The sequence below is a fragment of the Colletotrichum truncatum genome (assembly GCF_014235925.2).
Source record: "Colletotrichum truncatum strain CMES1059 chromosome Unknown Contig_0005, whole genome shotgun sequence".
Classification (NCBI taxonomy): Eukaryota; Fungi; Ascomycota; class Sordariomycetes; order Glomerellales; family Glomerellaceae; genus Colletotrichum; species Colletotrichum truncatum.
In genome coordinates this window covers 3,514,392-3,538,504 of record NW_027222402.1, presented here as the reverse complement: position 1 = coordinate 3,538,504, position 24,113 = coordinate 3,514,392, and the positions used below count along the sequence as shown (strand labels likewise).

The 24,113-nt window shown below is 51.1% G+C and overlaps 7 protein-coding genes across 7 annotated transcripts; 3 read left to right on the top strand and 4 right to left on the bottom strand.

Annotated features, from left to right (window-relative positions):
• Nucleotides 1-137: 137 nt before the first annotated feature.
• Nucleotides 138-1,974, top strand: CTRU02_209034 (cytochrome p450; the record flags this gene model as incomplete). Its single annotated transcript, XM_070205193.1, has 3 exons — nt 138-617; nt 665-1,213; nt 1,267-1,974. 3 exons carry the CDS (start codon nt 138-140, stop codon nt 1,972-1,974), a joined length of 1,737 nt encoding a protein of 578 aa, XP_070061268.1.
• An 854-nt stretch (nt 1,975-2,828) lies between these two features.
• CTRU02_209033 (nacht and ankyrin domain protein) lies at nt 2,829-5,761 on the bottom strand (the record flags this gene model as incomplete). Its single annotated transcript, XM_036726016.2, has 3 exons — nt 2,829-4,332; nt 4,387-4,944; nt 5,004-5,761. 3 exons carry the CDS (start codon nt 5,759-5,761, stop codon nt 2,829-2,831), a joined length of 2,820 nt encoding a protein of 939 aa, XP_036582209.2.
• A 751-nt stretch (nt 5,762-6,512) lies between these two features.
• CTRU02_209032 (Neutral alpha-glucosidase AB) lies at nt 6,513-9,235 on the bottom strand (the record flags this gene model as incomplete). The annotated part of the gene is made up of 2 exons (XM_070205192.1): nt 6,513-7,563; nt 7,584-9,235. 2 exons carry the CDS (start codon nt 9,233-9,235, stop codon nt 6,513-6,515), a joined length of 2,703 nt encoding a protein of 900 aa, XP_070061267.1.
• Nucleotides 9,236-10,964: 1,729 nt separating this feature from the next.
• On the top strand, nt 10,965-12,818 carry CTRU02_209031 (allantoate permease; the record flags this gene model as incomplete). The annotated part of the gene is made up of 4 exons (XM_036726019.1): nt 10,965-11,570; nt 11,618-11,970; nt 12,021-12,310; nt 12,361-12,818. 4 exons carry the CDS (start codon nt 10,965-10,967, stop codon nt 12,816-12,818), a joined length of 1,707 nt encoding a protein of 568 aa, XP_036582212.1.
• Nucleotides 12,819-15,218: 2,400 nt separating this feature from the next.
• On the bottom strand, nt 15,219-16,400 carry CTRU02_209030 (Norsolorinic acid reductase B; the record flags this gene model as incomplete). The annotated part of the gene is made up of 1 exon (XM_036726020.1): nt 15,219-16,400. The coding sequence occupies one exon, from the start codon at nt 16,398-16,400 to the stop codon at nt 15,219-15,221; it is 1,182 nt and encodes a 393-aa protein (XP_036582213.1).
• A 2,485-nt stretch (nt 16,401-18,885) lies between these two features.
• Nucleotides 18,886-20,217, top strand: CTRU02_209028 (NmrA-like family protein; the record flags this gene model as incomplete). The annotated part of the gene is made up of 6 exons (XM_036726021.1): nt 18,886-18,922; nt 18,983-19,053; nt 19,114-19,328; nt 19,379-19,460; nt 19,522-19,810; nt 19,943-20,217. The coding sequence occupies 6 exons, from the start codon at nt 18,886-18,888 to the stop codon at nt 20,215-20,217; spliced, it is 969 nt and encodes a 322-aa protein (XP_036582214.1).
• A 726-nt stretch (nt 20,218-20,943) lies between these two features.
• CTRU02_209027 (alternative oxidase) lies at nt 20,944-22,323 on the bottom strand (the record flags this gene model as incomplete). The annotated part of the gene is made up of 1 exon (XM_036726022.1): nt 20,944-22,323. The coding sequence occupies one exon, from the start codon at nt 22,321-22,323 to the stop codon at nt 20,944-20,946; it is 1,380 nt and encodes a 459-aa protein (XP_036582215.1).
• Between the last annotated feature and the right edge of the window lie 1,790 nt (nt 22,324-24,113).

Sequence of the window (24,113 nt, the reverse complement as noted above, 5' to 3'; positions counted from 1 at the left end):
CCCACAGAAGCAAGATACGCATTGTACAGGGTCCCGACGAGTTAATAAAACCCGGAAACCCATTACCTCGCGCCCCGAGTTCGTCGTTGTTGCAGAGTTCCCTCTGTGGCCGCTCAAAAGCAGAAGAAGCCGTCACCATGTTGAACTATGAATTCTCGTGGGGACCGTCGACCTTCGCAGCGGTGGTGGCAGCGAGCGCTGCGTTAATCTACGTCCTCCGCTGGCTCGCACTCCCCAAGCCGTTCCCGGGGATCCCGTACAATGAGGAATCCGCGAACAGAGTACTCGGCGACATGCCCTTGATCCGGGCCGCTCGCTCTCGTCGCACCTGGTTCGCGGAAACGGCCCTGAGTTTCAACAGCCCCTTGAGCCAAATATTCTTCCCGTTTACCAGCCCGCTCTTGATCTGCGCCGACCCTGTTGAGGCCAACGACATATGCACCAGGAGGCTCAAGGAGTTCAAGCGCAACAGCGCGCTGCAAAGCATTTTTGGCTGTGTGATTCCTAACCATCACATCGGCATGGCGGACGATGATCCCAGGTTCAAGAAGAACAGGGAGCTGGTGCGGGACCTGATGACGCCCGCCTTCCTGCACGAGGTGAGGACAACTGGAGAGGTAGATTTGAAGGCAAAAGAACTAAGCGATGCTGACCGAGGAATCAGGTCTCGGCGCCGCAGATTTACGACAAGGGCGCGCGCCTCGTCGAATTGTGGACGGAAAAGATGCGCATCAGCAACGGACGACCCTTTGAGGCTGGCAGAGACATCCACAACATGGCCCTTGATATCATTCTGTCCGTCGCATTCAATAGAGATGAGTCTTTGGGGGTGACGATGCGGAACACCGCGCATCTTGCCAACCTTCCCGTCCAGAGCGCCGCCAAGGACGAGACCGAACCGGCGACAATCGAGAATCTCCCGCTGGACACGGAAGCCCAAGTCTTCAACGCAATGACGGACAGCGTCGGCATGATTTTCAAGTCGCCGCTTCCCCGGCTGCGCGGCTGGTTCCTGAAGAGAACGGACTGGATGAAGAAGGCTATGGCATCCAAAGATGAGATGACTACGCGCGAGCTGGCCAAGGCCGTGGAGAGGATGGAGGCGTCGGAGCCGCCTCGATGCGCCATGGACCAGATACTTCTGAGAGAACGTGCCATGGCAGAGAAGGAGGGAAGGCAGCCTGACTATTATTCGCCCACAATCAGAGATGAGGTCAGTAGATGTTGACCGAGTACCCGTCCATGCAGAAACTGATTTGTTCCCAGCTCCTCGGATACCTCGTTGCCGGCCACGATACGACATCCTCGGCGTTCCAATGGGGGCTCAAGTTCATCGCACGGAACCAGCCAGCACAGAAGCGTCTCCGCGCTACGCTGCGCGAGGCGTTCCCTTCCGCCGCCGCATCCGGGCGCGCGCCTACCGCAACAGAGATCCTAAAGACGCAGATCCCCTACCTTGACGCCGTGGTCGAAGAAATCTTGCGATGCTGTGAGACCCTCCCGATCACGAGTCGCGAGGCAAAGGTCGACACGCAGGTGCTGGGACACCACGTACCAAAGGGCACTGTCGTATTATTCATCGGTAATGGGCCGGGGTACTTACGCCCCGCGATCCCCGTCGACGAGTCGAAGCGTACAACAGAAACGGCGAAGCACGCGGCGCACCGGGCGCATGTATGGGACCCGGCCGACGTTGACGCGTTCAAACCCGAGCGGTGGATGAAGAAGACCACCGAAGACGGCGAGGAGAAGGAGGTGTTTGACGCTACTTCTGGACCTTTCATGCCGTTCGGGTATGGCCCGCGAGCATGCTTCGGCAAGCGACTGGCGTACATGGAGATGCGCATCGTCCTGTGCCATGTCATTTGGGCGTTTGAGCTCGAGACGGTGAGCAAGGAGCTGGACAGCTCGACCAGGATAGAAGCGTTGGCTACGACCCCGGGCGACTGCTACGTCAAGTTGAGGAATGTGTAGCTAATTTGCGATGACTTGAGAGTAATCCTGGTGTAGATGCCAAAAGAGTTTTTCCACGTTTATGCTTAACTTCAAGTGGCGTAATGACTGGCTGTGTTCTCGAGTATATGTATTCTGGTTAATTGGAAGGTCCAGTGCCTAAGAGCAGTTGTCTTACCAACTATCGCCTTGGCCTCATTCAACTCAACCCATGCTTGAGGCGAACTTCCTCGTCACAAATTCAGCATACCATCTGTGGCATGTCCAAGAAGACCTCCAACCATCCTCAAAGAGGCAACCTGACCACATCAAAGTGCCTAACAACAATAGTGAGCCCTCCAGCAGTCTCCCCCAACTACTACGACAACATCCCCCCAAAAACAAAAAGAGAGGTCAATCGCTGACGGGAATTGAGCCCGACGTGGGGGTCGAACCCACAACCTTGAGATTAAGAGTCTCACGCTCTACCGATTGAGCTAGCCGGGCAGATGAAGGCATCTGCTGGTTTGCTTGACGACCGGTCACTCATTTGGTCTCATGTAGTCGGGAGTTGTCCGTTCGGGGCGGGCTAGAAAATTTTCATGTCGTGCCTGTTTAATTAGTCGATAAGAGGAGTGGATCTATCTGGCGTCAAGGGCTGACCTTGTCCCACTTCGCGGGCATAGTGGGTAAGTAAGTGAACGCTAACTGAGTAATGAGCACAGCCGTATTGGTCTAAGTCAGTTCAACACACTATTAAATCCAAGATCAGTTCTTCTAGGATTCTAGAGTAGTGGAATAGAGGACTCTGAATGGTGAAATCCCACATAAAGCCAGAGTTCAGTTCTTGTAATGACACTCCCTGACTCTGTGGGATCTCAGGACGTAGTCTGCCACTACACTCGCAGTCTCTCCACCGCAACACTCAAATCGTTGGAATCCAGGCCCAACGCATCCGTGAGAGCGCTGACCATCGACTCAGCCGCGTAGTCTACCGCCGTCTTGCCTTCCCAGGCCGTAGCATACGGATCTGCGCCAAAAGAGACGAGCAGACGAACCATCTCGACATCCCCGGCCAGTATCGCCCGATGCAGAACGGGGACTCCTAGGAGCGGCGTGTCCGCGTCTAGGTTAAGCTTCTCCAGGAGGGAGTCAAGGTAATGGGACCGCAGGAGCCACGCAACGCGGCGGTGGTGTTGTTCGTTCCCCAAGATCCAGCCAACGATTTGATGCGCGCCGTATTCGACTGCCCAGAGGAGGAAGTACTGCAGCAGCCGAGGGTCCGGGTCCGGGGCTGCGTTGACTTCTTCGTCGTCGACGAGGTCCACCAGAGTCTCCAGAGCACCTAGTCTGTCATTGTCCACCGTGCGGAAGATGGGTGGACGGCCCTGTTGTGCGTGCTCGGCGTTCGTCTTCATGCCGAAGTTGACCAGCAGTCGGATATTATCCGACATCCCCGCCTCGCAGGCACAATGGAGCGCGTTGCCGTACCAATTGCTGATGTACGGATCGGCGCCGCTGCGTAGTAAGAGATTGAGGATTCCCAAATTGGGCTCAGAAGCAGCTAGAATCACTGGTGTTGTTTTTACTTCAGCGGTGCAAAGATTGATGTTGTTCACGTCGTCGGTCTGCAGGAGCCTTTTAAGCGTGTGGGTGAGCCCATATCGACTGGCAGTGTGAATGGGCGTTGCACTAAGACACTCCTCGGGCCTCCAATATATCTCTGTGTACCCCTGGACGTATCGCACAACTTGCCAGGCGACGGCGGTGGAAATCCTCTGCCCCAGGAACTTGGACAGCAGATCTGCGACTCCAGGCTCCTGTTCGGTGTCAGCTACGTGGTTTCCCCAGTATTGAGCGGCGTACGCCAGGAAGGGGTATTTGATGACTCTGCCGTAAATGTCTTCATCGGCGTTGCACGGCCCAGAATCAAAGTCGTCGTACAAAAGGTACGACAGGCAAGTACGTGCGAAATCGACTTTTGCCCACGGGAACAGCCTATCAGTGTGCTTTTCAAAGTGCTCCTGGACGGTGTAGTGTGCTAGACTGAGGCGGTTCGTCACTGGCTCCAACAAGACCAGGCCCTGACAGCAGTTGATCATCATCCTCGGTAGAGGTCTGTATCTGGTGGTCCACGACGTCCATCCCCTTTGGACGGAATCTGCTACAGACAACGCGTCTCCTAGTTCCGCTGCTGTGAGGGTGGATCTAGCGTGCGTCAGCCAAGCGAGAACGCGCTTCGCCAGTATGCGATAGTCTTCGTGTAGTCTGTCGATCCGTGCCATGGTCTCTTCAAACACGACTGCGAGGTCGTCCGAGATAGAACCGATCGCATCTTCCATGTGACCTCGTGTTTTCTTTCTGAGAACGGTGCCTAATTGTAGAACAACAGGCAGGAATCTTTGACGACAGGTTAGTATCAAGACAGTACAAGCGGGGAAACCTTTTACTCACGTTCCCTTGGCTCTTGCAATGAATTGGTTCATTATTTGATTTGCAAACTCGTCGTCGATAATATCGTATTGGTTTTGCACGAGAATCGAATGCTTCATGTAAGCTTTTAAGTCCCCGTCATGGGCCTCGACTAGAATCTGAGGGCACTTGCTGAACGAAGCTTCAAGGTCTGGGATGTGAGACCGACTCGTGAGTAACAACCTGATCGACGGACACTGTCTCAGTTCTTTTACCGCTTCGAGGAGACCTCGTCGCTGAGTATGGTCGTACTCATCGAGAGCATCAAGTACAACATATAAAATTCGTGGACCTGCTGCCACATCAAAGAGCAATCTCAGTTGATCTGCCGTACTTGAGATTTTGGAACCCTCGCGGTGGCTGAGAAAAAGCTCCATGATCGACTTTGGTATATCCGTCATTCCGTGAAGCGCTTGCCTCAGCAACGATGCCAAAACGGTAGACAGCGTCAGAGACCCTTGGTCGAGGTACTTCAAGTAAAAGTACGACACGGATACTTCAGGTTCTGATAATGACGACAGATGATCAATCATAACCGACCTTTCGACTGTCCTTAGCTCCCATCGGCTAACATCTTCCAGGAAATGTAATCTACTCACGTCAAAACCGTCTTTCCAGAGCCAGGAAGCCCATGACACCAGAGGACATTAGGTGACGACAGATTGTCACGCCAGTTCTCAAAATAAGGATGCTCAACAATCCAGCGTCCGGTATTCTCGACGCGGGGACCCTTGGCCTCCAAGTGCCGTTTCTCATGATCAAACTGAGAAATCCAATCAAGGACCTCGCGTCGCTTCTGCTCCCGGCGGGAATCGTTCAGCATCTGAGTCTGCGCCTCGACACTCCTCTGCAATCCCGCCGTGGCCTCCTGCAATTTCTCAAACTCCCTGAACTGAAGCGCCAAAGTCTGCGAGACGTCAGCGGAGCTGCGCGATAACAAGCGGCAGCCCTCCACGGACAACGACAGCTGGATCCAAAAGGCAAAGTTGCGGAGTATCCGGAGCGACTCTTTGCATTCCTTCTGAGCGAGAGGCCACGCCAGTCGTCTCGTCCGGCTATTGGCGTACCGTTCGAGCGTCTCGCACAGTGACTCCAGTTTGACCTTGCATGCTTTGGAGCAGGACACCAAGACCGAGGACTGGTCAAAGTTCACGCCCTCGGTATTTATTGCGTCGCTCTCGAGAAGGCCCTTTAGCGAGACGAGGTTACCCCGTAAAGCCGTCAACTCGTCCATCAGCTCCTTGATCAATTCTTTGGCTTGGGTCACATCTGTGTAGAGTGATTTTGTCTGTCGAATGGCGCTCGCAATGACCGGTAGGAGACCGACCATGGTCAGCGACAGCGAAAGGGGGTCCATGTTTGCAAAGGACCGGTTGCTAGTCTGCTGGACAGGGCGAAAACCCAACCTGGGCAGGCGGACAGTGTCGATATCTTCGAGGAGGGAAAAACAAGAATGTCAGCGAAGGGTGGAAACCAGAGGGACTTTTGTGAGAAACACATGTATAATGGAGGGGTAAGCAAGACGCCAGCTGTGAGATGATTGGAGCGAGGGCTGGACTACTGAAGCTACTGGAGCTGAGCCCGATAGCAGCTGAGCTACCGACCCGTTACAGTCTTTTTGATTGAGTTATCTTCATCTGTAGCAATGTAAGCTTGAACTTGCTATTTGTAGATACCTCTAAAACTGTGTAACGGCTGGGACGCATTTGCAATGGTGTCACCCCGCTTTCACCCCTGTATCTGGCGACCCTCTGCGTTGTTAACAGGCTTCCGCTAATGGGGGTTTTCTTTCGCCAGTTGTGCCTGTTGTTAGTGATAACATCACTAAACGCGCAGCTACTACCATTTCTCCCCTGTCTTCATGATAACTGCTGGTAATAACATTGGACAAGTTCAGAACCAACACGTGCTCAGAATCAATAATAGTAAGTAGTGTTTATTTTTCATACACTAGTTTGTCATTGCTATACTTCACTCCAAGCACACCATAGCGAAGCAATAAGGAACTACTTTTGAAAATCATAAATCATCAGACTAATTGCTATGAACACATTTACAAGTGATGCACACTTGATGACCATTATATGACAACATCCTCCACGAAAAACCTATTCCCAGGCCACGGGAACGTTCCATACCCGTCGGCCCTTAGCGTCCAGGGACTTCTCTGTCGCCTCGCCTCCCTTTGCAACGACAGTCCTCTCCTCGCCAACAGGCAAAATAACGTCAATGCCCTTGGAAGCCCACAGCGGCTTCCAATTGTCTTTGCTGCCCTCAGTAACAACTCCGCGCACCTCCACAGAGATTCGGTCGCCATCCACAACCTCATACTTGACCGTGAATTTGTACTCAGCCGGGACCTCGCGGCTGATACCGTCGTCCTCGTACCAGCCATCCTCAAACACGACGCCCTTGATGTCGTCGTTGGAGGCTTCCTCAACGGTGCCCGAAGCAGCAGCACCCCGAAGCGCCGGCGGCGGGAAGACCTCAAGTCCACGCCAGTCGTCCTTTGCCTGGCCGGGGAACTCTGGGTCCTCCTCAGCGCGAGACGTCGTCGGCAGGGGCTTGCCTACAGGGATAGCGGCACCAATCTTGGCAATGACCGGGATCGAGTTGTACCACGGCGAGAGCACGGTGTGCCACTTGCCAGACTCAAAATGCTCAAATGGCGCGTTGGTGTTCAAGAAACCAAAGTCCTTACCATCGCTCTTCTTGGGCAGGTAGACGCGGGCCGAGTCGGCACCAGGCTCGTACACACCACCGATGACCAACGCGTCACCGAACCAGTACTGCGTGTCGCCCGCCTTGATGGCCTTTTCCCAGACCTCCGGGTCGGATTCGTAGCCCCAGCCAGTCCAGCGCTGCGGAGGAATTGCAGTGTGGTGGGCGCGCAAATTTTGAGAGTAGGTGTAGGGGACGAGCTCGTAGCGGCGCTTGACGGTAGCGCGGATGATGGGGGTGGCAGTCGGGTACATCCAGGGCTCAATAACGCCACCGATGAGGTTATCTGCATCGCTCGTCTTGAAGCAGTTGATGGTGAAACGGGGGGAATGGACACCGAGTTGAATCCAGCGGACGAGGTGTTCGGGGGTGGGTTGGGGACCTTCGAAGCCGCCGATATCGTGACCGTAGCACTGCAGAGGTTCGTTAGTAAGTGTATTGAAATGGAAGTGGTGCAGAAGATTGGTATTAAGTGAATACTGCTCATGCGGAGACTTACGTGGAGGAGGGAGAAACTGGCATTGAGGGCGAGAGAGTTGCCACCCTTCATTGATTCCCAGGCCGTGACATTGTCACCGCTCCATGAGCTGCCACAGTACTTCATTGTTCCGGCAGTTGCACTGCGTGTAAGAACAAATGGGCGTTCCTCAGGCTTGCCCTCAATGGTAGCATCATGAGACGCCTTACCCATGAGCTCGGTGTGAATAGCGCGACCCCAGAGGCCGACGTCCTTACGGTCAAGTCCCTCTGGGATGGGGACGAGGTCCGTCTTGTCCAGAGCGCACTGCCACTGATCGCTGGGGAGGGTAAATTCGTTATTATCGTTCCACATGACATCAATACCGACCTTCTTCAAGGCCAGCACGCCATCATACCACCACTGGTATCCAGCGTTGCTCGTGAAGTCAAGATGACTTCCCTCCCCGCTTTCACCGCCGCCAGCACTCCAAAGTCTGGTGACGGCAGTTTGCCCGGTGCCAGGGTCTTTGAAGAAGGCGCCAGTCTCCTTCAGCTTCTGGTACTCGGGGTGAGTCGCAAGCACATACGGCTTAACGTTCGCCAGCAGGCGAACGCCATGCTTGTGTGCTTCGCGGGTAAACGCTCGGGGGTCGGGGAAGCGGTGTCTGTTCCAGGTGAAGACATTTCGCGTCTTGGGTTCTGTCTCAGCAACAGTGTATCCGGAGCTCATCTGGAAGGCGGTACACGGGATGTCGTGCTTCTCGCAGTTGTTGATAAAGTTCATAATGACATCGTGAGCCCTCGGCGTGTCCTCCATGCTGTACTTCATGCCGCCACCGATGTAGCCCATCATGTAACGCGGCACGCGGAGGGGGAAGCCAACGAGCTCGGCGTACGAGTGCACCACCTCGGCCACCGTCTTGCCAACGATGATGTACTCCTCAAGACCGCCATGGGACTGGCGGTGCACTTTGTAAGCACCCCACATACCATCGAGCTCGGAGCCGATGGACCAGGTCGAGCGCGAGTGCGCGGTGGAGAAAATACCAACAGCGCCCTCAGGGACGATGTTGATGAGCAGTGGGATGTGCTTGTACAGCGGATCAGTGCGATAGGCATCGTAGCCAAAGGTATCAGAGGCGGTGATGGTGAAACCGCGGCCACTAAGGTCCATGGGCGCGGCCTTCTCGCCCAGGCCGACGTGCAAAGTGCCCTTCTTGTAGACTGAGTAATGCGAAATGCCGTCGCCGTCGGCGGAATATGAGCGGAACGGAAGGTCCTGGTGAATTGGCTTGCCAGTGGCGTCTTTGCCAAGGTAGAGAGAGAGAATGGGAGTGTTGGACCATTCTACCACAGCTTTGGCGGCCGAGGTAGTGAAGGAGCGACTTTTGTCACCAGAAGATGCTGACTGGACATCTTTGGGAGACGAATCTAGACTCGGACGCTGAGCACTGGGGAAGGGAGGCAGAGGACGGGAGGCGGAGGTGACAGTGGTGCGGAAAACGGTCGGACGCACGACTTCAAAGGTGAAGTTGAATGGCTCGATCTCCTTGTCGGATGATTGCAGCTGCAATGAGGCCGGGGCGAGGGCAACGCCCTTTGCCTCTTGCGGCGCATACTTTGTTGGTGTTGTTTCGTTTTGGAGGAGCATTTTGGAGACTTGGACGAGGGTAGGGACTCTCCAATTGCAATGACGATGATTGCTTTGGTGTTTGGCAACGGTTTTATTATCGAGGGGCAGGACAGCAGTGACAATTGCGTAGCTGTAAGTGAATGAGGGGCACCGGACCGGAGGCCGGGAATAATAACGGAAGCAGGGATCTCTCGAGGGACTCAGCCGATGTCTGCGTTGCGGGTAGTCGGTTGAAGCCCAAATGGGACCTAGTTTCTATGGAGATGGGGGTTAGAATTGCTGAATCGTGAAGTCGGGTAACGGCATTTACCAGTTTGGGGTCGGGAAGGGAATTGCCTCCACTTGGTCTCGTAAGAATAATGGTGGATCAGAGTCCGATATCGTGGGTACTTGGCGGGGTGTAATTGGAGATGAGACACCTCCGCATATCCCCCCCAGGTTGAGGAGGGATGCGGGGAAAACCATATCCCAGTCAAGTGTGTCGTATACTAGTACGCGATGGAAGTGAATTGTTTGGTTCTCTGACTCGTGGGTGGAGGCGCGAGGTAACCATGGTGGATTATGAGAGTGAATTTGTGTGTCATGGTCAGCTTTTGCTACGGCGGCAGATTTCCTGAAGCAGCATAAACCGACGATAGAATGATAGGAAGAAGGGGCAGGGGGATGCGGGAAGTTGAGGAAGGCGAACCCGATAGTACGTATTCTCGTCGCATCACATGGAGTGTGGGGGGGAAAGGTTTTTTTTGATCAATAATTTCCATTTTGTTAAAAAAGAGGCAGGAACGACAGGACCATATATTTTTACATCGTGGCTGCCTCTTGTTGTTGTTGCTGTTGCTGTTGCCGTTGCCGTTGCCGAAACCTGCTCTTTCTGTTAGAGGTACAAACTTCTACCGTCGTCCCTTCTCTCTGCCAATTTTCAGTGGGTGACATCGCTATTAAGGTCAAGAGCTTCCCCCGCAATTCCCCCTCACAATCCTCTGGAGACCTCTGGAGACATTTGTTGGGGAACGGGGAAGCTTTCAGTGGGAAAACCTCACCAGCTTCTCCACTATAGTTTGGGGGAGTTCAGACCTGCCACCCGTCTTTCTCTCGTCATTAGGTGGGGTAATAAGCGCCAAAAGAGAGACTTCTTTTCCTTCGGTCTTCTGCCCGTAATGATTGTCTTCCCTGTCATTTCGTCCTACGGTCATTCGACTAACAACCCATCACTACCCATCACGGAACGGTACGGCACTCGGAACCTGCTGTGATTTGATATACTGCCCCTGGTTAAACCCATCTACCGGTTTGCATTTCCCCGAGGAAATCCCTCGTCAGCACGGCATTCATCGACCGCTCTTCACTGAGCTCGCCTCGTGTATTCCCGATGACAATTCCTCTCTGAGCCTGACACTAAACCAATCAGAGACCACCTACCCCTGACATTCATGCTCTTAGGTCTCACGGACATTCGCCGAACTGCCTCCCATCTTGGCAACTCTACGCTCTTGGCGAGATCCCGTCCCGATGCCCAGAGACAGAGCCGCCGGTAGCTAAGTGCAAGACCCCTGTCTTGTGCCTCGGCGACCGAGTCCAATGGAGGGAACCGTCTGGAGAAGTACTACCCGCCCTCAAAATGGCCTTCTTATCAAGGCTCTCCTTCCCGCTTTTTCCCTCCTTGACTTGACCCAGTCCTGAACTCGAGCCTTTGTTGCATCGAGACGACTCTGGTTCTATCAGAGCTGAAAATATCGATACCGGCAACATGGCCGCCACCAACGACGACCAGAACAAAGCCCCCGTTGACCAGGTTGAGCATGTACAGCCAGCTAACGCCAATCACCGTCGTGATGCCGCTGCTGAGCTGCTCGGCAAATCTGGCTCCTCGCCGGAGCACCGCATCGTCGTCACTGCGGATGATAACAAGAGGGTGCTGAGGAGGATCGACATGGTCATCCTGCCCTTGATGCTGTTTGTTTACTTCCTCCAGGGCATCGACAAGTCTACCCTCGCCTACGCCTCCGTCTTTGGCTTGATTGAGGATACTGGCCTTGTTGGAGACCAGTACTCATGGCTGGGCTCCGTTGTCTATCTCGCCCAGCTGGTCATGCAGTTCCCTCTGGCTTGGCTGTTGGTAAAGTTGCCCATCGGCAAGTTCACCAGTTGCATGGTAGCCTTCTGGGGTGTCACTCTGTCATGCATGGCTGCCGCTCACAACTTTGGCGGGCTTTTGACGGCCCGATTCTTCCTCGGCGCCTTTGAGGCTAGTGTTGCTCCTTCGTTCGTCGCCATCACCCAGATGTGGTGGCGTCGACGTGAACAGACGCTGAGAATCAGTTATTGGTATGCCATGAACGGCTTCACCAACATGGTATGTTCTACCTCGCTAGATTGCTGGCATCCCGCTCACTTGAATAGTTTGGCAGTCTCATCACCTATGGACTCGGCCACATCTCCTCCAAACTCAAAGAATACCAGGTACAACCCTCGATCCGACACACATATATCATTAGAGCTAACAGCAAACACAAGATCATCTTTCTCTTCTTCGGTGTCATCACCGTAGCTTTCTCTATCGTCATGTTTTTATACATGCCCGACTCGCCTGTCGAAGCCAAGTTCCTCAACGACCACGACAAGGTCATTGCCGTCGAGCGTCTGCGCATGAACCAGCAGGGAGTCATGTCGCGTGAGTGGCGGTGGGATCATCTATGGGAGAGCTTGCGAGACCCAAAGACCTGGATCTGGTTCGCTCTCATCTTTTCAATCTCGTAATTCACTCCTACCCTCGATTTCTGGTACAATCTCTCACACAGCCTAGAATTCCTTCCGGTGGTATTTCTACCTTTGGACCCTTGATCGTCAAGTCCTTTGGTTTCGACTCTTTTCAGACCATTCTCTTCAACATCCCCTTTGGTGCAGTGCAGCTCATTGCCACTGTTGGCGGCTCCTGGGTTGCAACAAAGATCCACAAGAAAGGCCCCGTCATCGCTGCCCTCTGCGTCCCTCCCATCGCCGGCTGCGTCATGTTGATGGTCCTACCAAACACTACAGGGCAGCGCGCTGCGCGGTTGGCAGGATACTATCTCATCTCTGTCTATCCTGGAATTTGTATGTTCCGCCCCTTTCTATGCTGATAACTTGACTGATTCCTCGCACAGCCCCTCTCATTTACTCATGGTCCGCTGCCAACACCGCAGGCGACACCAAGCGGAAATGTACCTCGGCAACCCTCTTCATCGGCCAGTCAGTCGGCAACGTCGTCGGGCCTCTCCTGTACAAGCCCTCCGAGGCACCCAAGTACTCCCGTGGCCTGAGCTCCAACCTGGCATTGTACTGTGTCATCATCCTCCTTGTGGCTCTAGCGAGTGTCTACCTCGCTTTCTTGAACAAATCACACAGCAAGCGCCGCGTGGCCATGGGCAAGAGTGCCGTCATCATCGATACCAGTCTGTTTTCTGCTGAAGAGGCGGAGAGGATGAGGCAGGCGGGCCAGCCGGCCGGAAGCGACGGCCATGAGATGGCTGCGCCCGGCGAAGACGCGCAGGTTGATGTTGGCGCGAGGGCTTTTGATAACCTTACGGATCTGCAGAATGAGGAGTTTGTATTTGTGTTCTAGAATAAGGGTGCACCAGGTATATACAAAGTACCGTTTGATATAAAATACCCCTGGATTCAAGAAAATAGCTGCCTTGCATGGTTGGCTGGATGACGAATACAAAGCGCTTTGATTGGCCCAGCACAATTAATAATAACGGACGTCGACTCCTTCGTGGAGGGTTAAGAATGCAGTGAAAGTTAGCAGGATTGGTCAACACCGCCCTTCACCGACCTTTGCTCCCAAAAAGCCACCCAATAAAAAATTGCTATTTCACCGATTGAGCATCCCATCATTGCGAAGATGACCATTTTCTTGCTTGGTGGGATGCTCGATTATCTGCCGCAAAACAGCAAGTCTGGGCATTATAGTATTGCGAAGCAGTAAACTTTTACCAAGTTTTAAATGCATTCCTACATTTCGGCGACGCGCTTCATCTCGGTGTTGTGTGAAGTGCTCAAGTTAAACGTTGACGAAGCTCAACCAATTCTGTGTTCATTTCGTTGAAGCAAAATTCAAGCGAGAGTAGGGATTTCTTATGAAACTACCTGGGGTTGATGCAGTGTCTCCATTTGTTCATGTTCATAAGTATCGCTCGCGACAGGATTTTTAAAGAAGGAAAAAGCCAAATTTTTATCACGATCGCAGGCGATGGTGGTGAGACAGGCGACCAACATACAGAGAGAGAAAAAGTAAACGACAATGGCATTGGATAACCTGAGCGAGGTAAAGTGACGGGATTTCTGAATGGAGAAATACGAGAAAGGGAGCTCCTTTGGGGGAGGTTAAAAATGCAGTGAAGAGAGGAACAAAGGTACATCATGAAGGGGGTGAATGTAAAAAGGTCTCCTGTGGCTTTTGATTGGTGTACTGTGACATTGAACCCTTTGGGGGGGTTAAAGATGCAGTGAAGCGCGCCTTCATGATATGTAATGTGTCGGCGTAAATACACATTCTGACTTGAGAGAGCGCATGTGATTTCTGCAACGAATCGCCATCAGTAACCCTTACCACAACTAGGTAGGTGGGTGGAGGACCGGAGCATAATAGCATGATGGTCGCATAAACCTTTGAAAATGTTGCTGAGCATTTGATGATCTTGGCGACGTTCTGAAAAGCAGAAGCAACAGACTTCTGCTCGGCGAAATTTGTGAAGAGCATACGGAAAAGATTAAGAATACTGTTTCTGAAGTGGATGGTCGAAGCAACTAGTATGTCAGTTATGCATCAGGCCATAGAACGTGTAGGTACTTGTGATCACCCCAATCTTGCGCCTCTACGATAGCGCAGATAGTGCGTGTGAGAGGTCCTCTGGAGCTTTGATTGGCGCAAAACTGGCGCTGAACCCTTTGGGGGGGTTAAAATTGCAGTGAAAGAGCGAGCAGAGCCGCACCTTTCTTTGCCCATAAATGGCAAAGCCTCAAACTTCACGCCCCCGGCCATGGAAGCAGGAAGACACCTTAAAATGGCTCGCATTATCTCCATACAAGTTGCACCTCACACCTGTCTCTGTTGATCCAGGCGTCAATGTCAATAAGGCCCAAAGAGTGCTGTCGTGTCAGTACCTTAGTAAGCACCAGTCAGGATGATAGATGTTAATAACCCTTTTAACTGCGCTAACGCTGCGCTAATTTAAGGGTTAATAGCTCCAGGAAAGTTTTAATGGTGAATTATTGCAAGTAGAAATGCTGTAGGCCATAACCTAGTGTTCAACTTGAAGCGCCAGGTCAAATTCAAGTATGACGATAGAAGATGACGGAACGTGATGAGACTCCCCAGTGTCCATGAGAAATCTCACACAAGGGCTAATGTAGTAAGAAAACTATATAAACAATTAATATAATGTAAATGAAGCATGTACGCTAGAAAAGCAACTAACATGCCGAGAAGATGTATAGTTGCCGATGGCATTTGCTGACTTGAGAGGAATTCTAAATGAAAGTTGTATAAAGGAGCTTCTGACTAGCACAAAATAGGATAATCGGGAGAGATGAAAATACAATAGTCAGAGTGAATGCCATGGAAAGGGTATGGCGAAGTGAGCCCTAGAAATACTATACCTCACTGGTCCGGAAGCCTATCAAGCAGAGCTTTGGGTGTGGTTGTGTTCTTGCTGTCAACCGTAGACCGCCTGCTTGGTGAAACACCCTCACCCCACCCGCTCCTCTTCAACAGAGAGTTTTATACGCTGCCCATTTGCCAGTACAAACGGTGAAGAAAGTCTTGCAATTATTTACACATCATTGTACATTCACGTCGTAAAGGGTTGAAAGTATGGGCATATAGGCATGATGTACCTTTTGTCTTGTCTTACTCGATGAGGTAGGGTTGGATTCAAAAGGTATGACTCCACAGCCGCCGCTCGGCCAGAATTTAGACCTCTTGCCTATATGTAGTACAACCCTTCTTGTTTTAAACTGCCTAGTTTTTGTCCTTGATACCATCACTCGGCCGGATTGCTTGTGGCTGTGACACCCAATCAAAAGTGCCGCCTAACTTGGTAAGAGCAACATCACCAGGCCCAGACACTTGACGTTGATCCAGTTCATCCGTTCCCTTGAATAGAGTTCCGCTCAAAAAGGTATGCGGGAAGCCATGATCGAACGGATACGCCCTTTCAACCTCCTCAACTTCCTCGGCGGTCAGTTCCACCGACAGTCCGTCAATGTTACCCTCAATGTGTTCGACCTTGCGGCCACCCACAATCGGGAACACGTAAGGAGTCTTTTGCAGGCAATATGCCAGCGCAACTTGCACAAGTTGGCAGCCCTTGCGGTCGGCCAGAGCCTCCAAAATGGCTGATACCTCCTTGTCCCTCGCAGACGTAGGGATAAAGTTGCGGCCCTGGTTATGTTTTTCGCGCTCCTCAAAACCTTTCTTGGTTTGGAATCGTCCTTGGTTGAGAACACCATAGGGCGCTAGACCCATGCCTTCGGATTTACACATGGGAATAATGTCGCGTTCGAAATCGCGCATGGCGGCATTCCACATGCCCTGGTAGACGACGAAGGGCCGCAGTCCGTGATCGCGAGCGTACCGGTTTGCGGAGCTTACTACCCATGCTGGACAATCGCTTATTCCCAAATATAGCACTTTCCCAGACACAACAAGATCGTTGAGGCTATGCATGAGCTCCTCGATTGTCGTTGTGTAGTCCCACCAGTGAACATAGAGAACATCAACATATGTCGTCTGAAGCTTCTTTAGGGATGCCTCTAGTGACAACTTCATGCTCTTAGACCCGTTACCGATATAATTGCTTTGGATTTCGTCTTTGTGTGCTTTGCGATATGCTGTGGTGTATTTGGTGGCAACTACCATCTGATCTCGGTTCTTACGTGCAGCCATCCATTCTCCAATCCATTCTTCGGATTGGCCATTCTGATAGGCATTTGCCGTGTCGAGAAAGTTCCCGCCGCTGGCGTAAAACTTGTCCAGGATATCGAAGGCTGTTTGTTTGGTGATTTCTCCATAACGTTCTTGTTGCTGGTCTCCGAATGTCATGGTGCCGAGACACAGCGGCGACACACGTACCGATGCATTTGGTGCTAGTTGGCGATGCCTCATGAGCAGAGACTTTGGGGGAGGATCGAACACCGGCATTGCGATATCAAAATTTGGGTTAAGCAATATGTAGCATCAACCAAGGTAGTCGTGAATACTAGAGTAGGCTGCAACGATACTCAACCAACAATTCGAGCTGCATATTCTTTATGTATTTGTAAATCTACTACTACGGACTATGGTGAGACATGTGGGAATGGAGCCATGTCGCCCGAGTGACATGCCATGATGCGTTTAGAGTCCCGGTTGGAAGCTCCTAAATCCGTAAATTCCGCCATGGCTGACATGGCATGAAAGTGGGGTCAGGTCTTCTTCCCTGAGTGAAGCATTTACTATGTAGAGGGCGGCCCGCAGATCAACTCATTCACACCACCTTACATAACCAAGTGGCCTGTGAACATCAAATCTTGACCAAATGCATTGGCTACCAGCCGGTCGGGCTCAAGTCTTGAGATCATAGTGCCATCATTCTTGAATTATACGACAGGAAGTGACTATATGAGGTTAGTCTTGCGTGGACGTGCACATCGGAAATCGGGTTTTATGCATCCAGGACGTTTATTAAAGGTTAGCGTCAAATGAGCCATTTCAGTGGATAACATTAACCATCCTCCACTACCTCGCTTTCGGTTTCAGTCCATCAATGAAGCTGTCAGATCTTGGATTGTGGAAGTTTCCGTCGGTTTCTGATGGGGTCAAAGCATTCCCAAGGCATCAGCGGAGGTCAAGGTGCTTACAAATGTCCTGCTATTCGATGGATCGCCCTAAAGCCTAAGCTTGCCCTCCGTTGCCCTGTTGTTTCCAATTTGCTGCCATTGGAATTTAGGGCTGTCCTGAATCGAGTGGTTGTGGGTCAGAATCAGTGTCTCTCGACAATGGTGCTGGCGCATGTCACGATCCGCGCATCAGCGCGCCTGCTACACATTGTTATTAGGCCTCTAGTTGAAGTTTTAGTGGCCTGGTCATCTAAAAAATCTATTTTTTCGCCTACCAAAGATGCTACATGCAAGTTGCGAACATGGTATCGGTAACTTTGCGTTTCACTGGCAGTATTTGGACGACTTTCATCGTAAAATCAACGTCTTCATTTGTTCTCCACAAGATAAAGTTGTTTGCATGATGTTTTTGGTACCTCAGCATAACTGTATCTGTCTCCAATGGCTTCACGAATGCCTAGGGCAAAATTCTATCTCCGGTGTACCAAGGCTGCTGGAATAATGGACCCGGTTTTGGAGCCCAATGTCATATCTGTGGCCCGTCGTAGTGCGGATCATTGGCACAGGGGCTTCTTGGGCTCTGGCAAGCTGCAACCGAAAGAATAGCTCGGATTTAGGTCGCTGTTGGCTAAGATGGTCATGCTGCTCAGCGGAACGAAGTCTCCCGCAGGTCCAGTGAAGCTCTGAAGAAGTGGCCGCCGAACACAACACTGAACAAATTAGTAGACTGTGCTTGCGTATCCTCTGCAGAAACAAGAAATGTACTTTATCTGACAGAGGACGCCAGATCGACGACCTAAATGGTAATTTCCAAGCTCTGAATATACATATGACAGCTTTTAGATCAAACAGGTACGTCGAGGATGTGAAGGATTCGATACACAATTCCCGATAAAGTTCATCAGTGAGAATCCCTTGGAGACAGGGCTTTGGACCTGCCGTGATGGGGATCTTATCAGGGCCAAGGTAGCTTACCAATCAGTACTGAAGCAAACAGCCCATCAGTTGTTGTACAGCTGGTAGTTCGAGCTCGTTTAAGGCAGAGCGATTCTTTTATGAAGAAGATTGTCGCAGAATTATGAAGCAGGAAGTTGTAACAAAGTTAGCCTTGTCCGGAAAGATGGGCATAATAGACTTGAGTCAAATATCAAATGATTTGCAAAACGGACGTTGATGATGTAAGTGGCCGAGTCCCGATTTTCATCGGCCGACAGTATTGACTTCTTTGAACAAAACCCAAGGATATTCGTTTTTCGTATAGGTGCTTCCTTTAACGCTGATGTTGGGTTTCACGCCGGAGGGTATTCATCGTACTTTGATGTTGGAGGGCCGGCTTCCCATCTGAGCAACCGTACTTGTGAAATCGGATAACATATCACGCCCCTGTTGCGCAGCCACGGATTTGAACAAGTATAAAGAGCCATCATGACTAGGTGACAAAGCCAGCGCATCAATCCGTTTCGGTCCGTGGGTGATTTAGTGGTTTCTTGATTGCCCCCCAGCCATGACGGGAACTGCCACAAGATGACCTGATTAATTGAGGGCCCTACCAAGTTAGCGGTATTTCGTCTGGTTTCTTTCCCCCTTTTTTCTTTTGGTTCAAATGGGTCCGTACTCCCTACACATCTGAGAACCGTGCGCTTACAAATGCAAAACTGACGCGGGATTAATCCTATCTCCGCCTTCTCTGGAATGGAATCGAAAGTGAGTTACCAACTTGCAAGCAACTCTTTTATTGATTTAAGAGCGTGCATTCTGTATGTGCCAAGTTCCTCAGACAAACTATCGGACATTTATACTATACAACCATGGAGCAGCACATTGTGATTGTTGGCGGCGCGGGAAGTAGGGCCACTTTGTGCATTCCTCATGTAGCAGCCGTGCCTTGAGCTAATCAACTCCTAGGCGTTGGCCACTCCATCGTTGAAGAGCTTGCCAAGTATGGCATATACAAGATATCAGTCTGGACAAGAAAAGTAAGTTACAAAATGGATTATGATGATCTTCCTTCATCGCACTGACACGATATTATCAAGGAGATATCCACCGCCGTCATCCCTAATGGAGCTCAAGGTGTTCAAGTGACCGATTACACGGATCACGATCAACTGGTCAAACTACTGACTGGCGTCAACACCGTGCTGGCATTCATTAACCCAATGGGCGATCCCGGGAATGCGACGCAGAAGGCACTAATCGATGCCTGCATTGCTGCGAAAGTGAGGAGGTTTGCTCCTAGCGAGTGGGCTGGGTAAGTAGATCAACCCATTCCGTTTTAAACCCCGGATTTAACACTTTTAGGAAAACGTACACTTCGATTGAAATGTATAAACACAAGGCCGAAGTTTTGGATTACTTGAAGGAAGTAAACAAGGAGACTACGGTGAGTGGACGAATGAGGATAACTCAAAGTTGGGAAACTTACCATTTTATTTCTACCTTAGGTACTGGAGTACGGCTTGTTTCAGCCCGGCTTGCTGATGGACTACTTGGCCCACCCGTATCCACCTTCCAAGCACACCAACACGTTTGCTCTCCTCTTTGATCTTTTAGGTGCTCGTGCTGTCGTCGTTGAGGATGGTTCTGCCTCAATGTGCTTCACTGCTGCAGCCGATGTAGGCAAGGTTGTTGCCCGTGCTATACAATCTGACGAGCCTTGGCCGGTGGAGGGTGGGATAGTAGGCGAGAAAGTGACAATGTCGGATCTTGTAAAGATAGGCGAGAAGGTTACCGGTAAGTTCTTGTCCCCACATACGCACCCTCGCTTTTTCCTATTTTTCTCCTCTCTGCCTCAGTGCCCAGCCAACAAGAGCTCGCCATGTTGTTTTATGGGCTTCATTTACAGCAAATACTGACTTGAAACAGGAAAAAGCTTCGAGGTCCATACCGTCAAGGCTGCTGATCTTGAAGCCGGCGAGTGGAAAGCAACATGGCAACCAACGTTCAACGAGGCTTTATCAGCTGGGGACACCAAGAAGCTTGTAGTCCCGTTCATCTCAGGCTGGGCGCTTGGTATATACAAAGGTTTGATTGATCTTGAGCCAGACTGGAACCGCCGTTTCCCAAACATCAAGTTTACATCTGTGGAGGAAATGCTCAACGCCGCCTGGGAGAGAGCAAAAGCGGATGTGAAAGCTTAGGTTTAGGCGGCGTCCTATATTTAGTCGTCGGAGACTAGCAACTCAATCAGGCGATTCGCCATGGTAAGAATTGAATTATCAAATCACACACACAATAGACATAATCAACAGGATACCAAGTTGCTAACATGCCCGGTGATCACATCCTGGAACTCGTTGCCGCAGGAGAGTCTCGACTTGAGAAAAGATCATGTTGGTCACATTTCTTCATTGTAAACGGTCCTTGCGTTGCATTCCACGCTTTACGCATTGATAGAAGCATTTCTTCTATTTGACTGGCACGTTACGTTCATTTAAAAGATACTGAACTGACAGTCGAATAAAACCCTGTTACCGCGGCGCAACTACATTAGCGAAACGAATCCACGGAAAGCATACCGATTTTGGGATGGATCTATGCCAACATGGGAACACAAGACTTCATACTTTCAATGCTCATCAGCCGGTTTTACAGTGACAGTACAAAGCTTCATTTGATGATAAAGATCATGGTTCTTTAATAGTCGATGAGAATAGGAGCACTGCTCTATTATAACGTGAATCTGGCGATATATGCCTGAGTATATGTGTTCTTCCTTGTATGATGATTAGCCTGTTGAATCCTTAAGCGCCTTATTGTGCCCTGATGACCCGATGATTGCTCATGTTTTCGGTTCTGACGCCTTCTGTTTATTGTTCCATCTGTAAGTCCATCGATTTGTAACGCTCTTCTGACCCCAACTAACTCTACGGCCATAAGCCGTACACGAATGGTTCAACCTCGGGGTAATCGGCCGCCATTCCCATAATAGTGCTGTATTCATCTTTCAATAGGTCTGAGCCTTCATTACCGTACGTGGGGTACTTGCTGAACTCGTGCCTTCGCAGCGCCACCGTCCACGGAAAGCTGGAGTGTGCGACGCCCATGAAGGCGCTTGCTTTGAACAACATGAGGAAGTCTATCAATGCGTGCTGGTCGAATGTGAGGGTATCAAGAAGTTGCCGATCGGGACCCTGGAGCAAGTCGTTCTTGGTTACTACCGAGACATTCCTCATCTCCGTATTCGGGTTTCCCGCGAGACGTTTGGCGAGTGCCTCGGCGAACATTTTTACCACAGTCTGGTTTCCGGACGCGACGTAGACGACGTTGAGTCCTGTGTTCTCGATATACTTGAACTGCTCCTCGAACTGGTCGTCCTTTCGGGAGAAGCGCCACTCGTCCGGTTGCCAGGCGGCAATGGCATCATCTTCCAACCTCAGATGTGCGCCAAAATATGCACCGGGATTGATAGCCTTCGTCGGATCGATGGGTAGCGCGAACCTTTGTTTAAGGTTGAAAAGCACTTTTGCCGCCAGCTCACGGGTATCGTTTCTAAAAGATAGGATCTTGCCGTATTCGTGAACAAAAGCCGGACCGTCGTCGCGCACCGGATACTCAAGAAAGGCTTGTCCGATCTTGACATGAACCGGGGCATCTGATCTGATTCGCACAGACTGCTGGTTTAACCATTCGTCGAAGAAACGCCGCCATTCGCGGGGATGCTCAAGGCCTTCACGAGGATGGTTTGGCTCGAATTGGTCCCCCACCAAATCTAAAGGCTGCCCTGCCAGTTGCTGGTAGTGGGGGAAATCTTCTGCGCGTTCGTAAACTCGCATCCCTGGGCATCCCTCTGTCAAATGTGTAACAAATGTCTGGCGATCCAACAAGTAATCGAGGGGCATCTCATTATTGGTCTCGATGTCGGAAATATCGCTCGCATTTCGCAATTGCATCGAAGGAATGACAAGAGCGCCTCCACCGTGTATAGCATATCGGACGCATTTGAGAATCTGGTCCCGAACCATACCAATTCCGCCATGTTGTCCCTCACAGCTGAACAGCAAACCAGGCCGGAATTCAGTACCGGCACATGTCGATTGGATGGGTCTATAATCGATCGGGGCCGGAAACTCGACACTCATGGCCTGTTGGATGAACACCGTCTCGACATGTTGCTGGCTGGGTTCTTCGAATGTGTATAGTAACGTCGAGATTCCTTCGTGGGTATACAAAAGCCGAATACTCCAGACGAGAATAAGAGCGACAGCCAAGGAGATCACCACCTGGGGTTGGCCTTGGCAGAGCATGGCCTCGATCAATCAAACAACATCAAAAAAGAAAATACGGAAATACACATGAGACGGGATCCTGTTTTTTTTTTTTCTCTTCCCCCGATTACGAAGAGGTTTATGGGTGCCAAGGGCCCAACGATGCTTATAGCCAAGACGGGTAGGTCCCAGCGTCTCGGTAGGTTCTGGGGCACCTGGGGCCGTGGGTTTCAGTTCTGTTTCACGCCACTGTTCGTTTTAGTGTAGAACATCGGGCCCCCATCACCCCTATGTTTTATACCTAGGTATAAGCATCTCACCCCGGTCTGAACTCGATCCGGACGGTATTTGGGCGCACGGCGCCCCTTGAAAACTGACATTAGCTGATAACAGTCGCGTCGATGATGCGAATCTGGAACAATGTCATGTCTGCTCTGTTCGGAATACTGAGGCCGGTGACGGAATCTCTAGTTCTTCAGTGGGTATGGTCGTATGTGACCATTTCTGACTCGCAAGCCGTTTAAGAAGCATGGGTCGTTGCTCTTTTCGAGGGATCTTCAACTGCAGGCGGCTGGATATTTTAAATACGGTAGTAGATACCTTGAACATCGACTAGTTCTAGTTGCTGATCAAACACGGATCCAGGCATCTTTTTACTTTGTAAATAAATTTCTCACGCTACCAGCTAGACACGTAACAATTAGGCTACAGAGTAGGCAAAAGACTTGACTTAGAAAAGGAGGGAATGAGTCGAACCACGCCTTCTTATACGTCTACAGCGTCCATATTAAAGGGATTACACAAACACACCTCAGTCGGTGTATTCGGCGAGCCTTGAAGTTATCGTCACAGTCGTGCAGAAGACGACACGGCTCTCTACGCTTTTGCTAGGCCGGGAATAAACGTGCATCTATCACCCAGAATGCATCGAATCCTGAAGTCTTTCGAAACTGCATTAAAGGCATTCTGTATGGTCTGGGTTGATATCGTCAGTCAGTAATCACAAGCTCTCAAATAAATGATGCCGCATAGCCTAATAAAGGGGCGGCACGTTGAACGACCAGAAAAGTTATTGCGAAGTACAATGGCGAAGAGTTTCCGAGCAAACGTACCTAGTGAGGCAGTCAGGTGATCCCAACCGACCAGTCACTTTGATTCCTCGACTCATGTTGAGGGGCATACCAATGACATTCCAGAAAATGTTGCTTACCGTCAAAGCACGCGATGAAAGGCCCGGGTTTGACGCCAGGATATTATTTCCTGGCACTTTTACCATTACGCCGTGAACTAAAGCTTTCTAGACGAAGCAATTGTTCATCGAAGGCTGCAGCTCTAACGGCATAGAGCAACCATTGCAGAAGGACGTAGATCATTAAATCGGCTGGCATAGCTCAACCGCCTTCATCGTGAACCGACGAGTGATGCTTGTTTATCCCAGAGAACAAATAATCAAAGGCCGCGGGGAAAATAGGCCACCCCGCCCATCTTATCCGTGAAGAGACCGACGCCCTCGGGATGTGGCTGCATCCAGTTGCCGTCTTCCGAAGCGTGATATCATCCAACAGGCCGGACCGGAGCGTAAGACAAATGATCCCGGTCGCCTTCCTTATCGAGCTCAACGGTCTCCGCAACGGCAGATAAAGCCAAGATGTTCAATTGGCCAATGTCACTGAATGACCTGCATGATAGCAGAGGATGGAGAGTTAAACCTGGTCAGAAACACGCCGGTTTGCCGGTCTTCCCTCCAATATCGCGGGAGAGACTGGGAAACAATTCCATGGCGGCACTTCCAGAGAAGCCCCGCCCCATCCATCGGCCTTTAGGTTTTA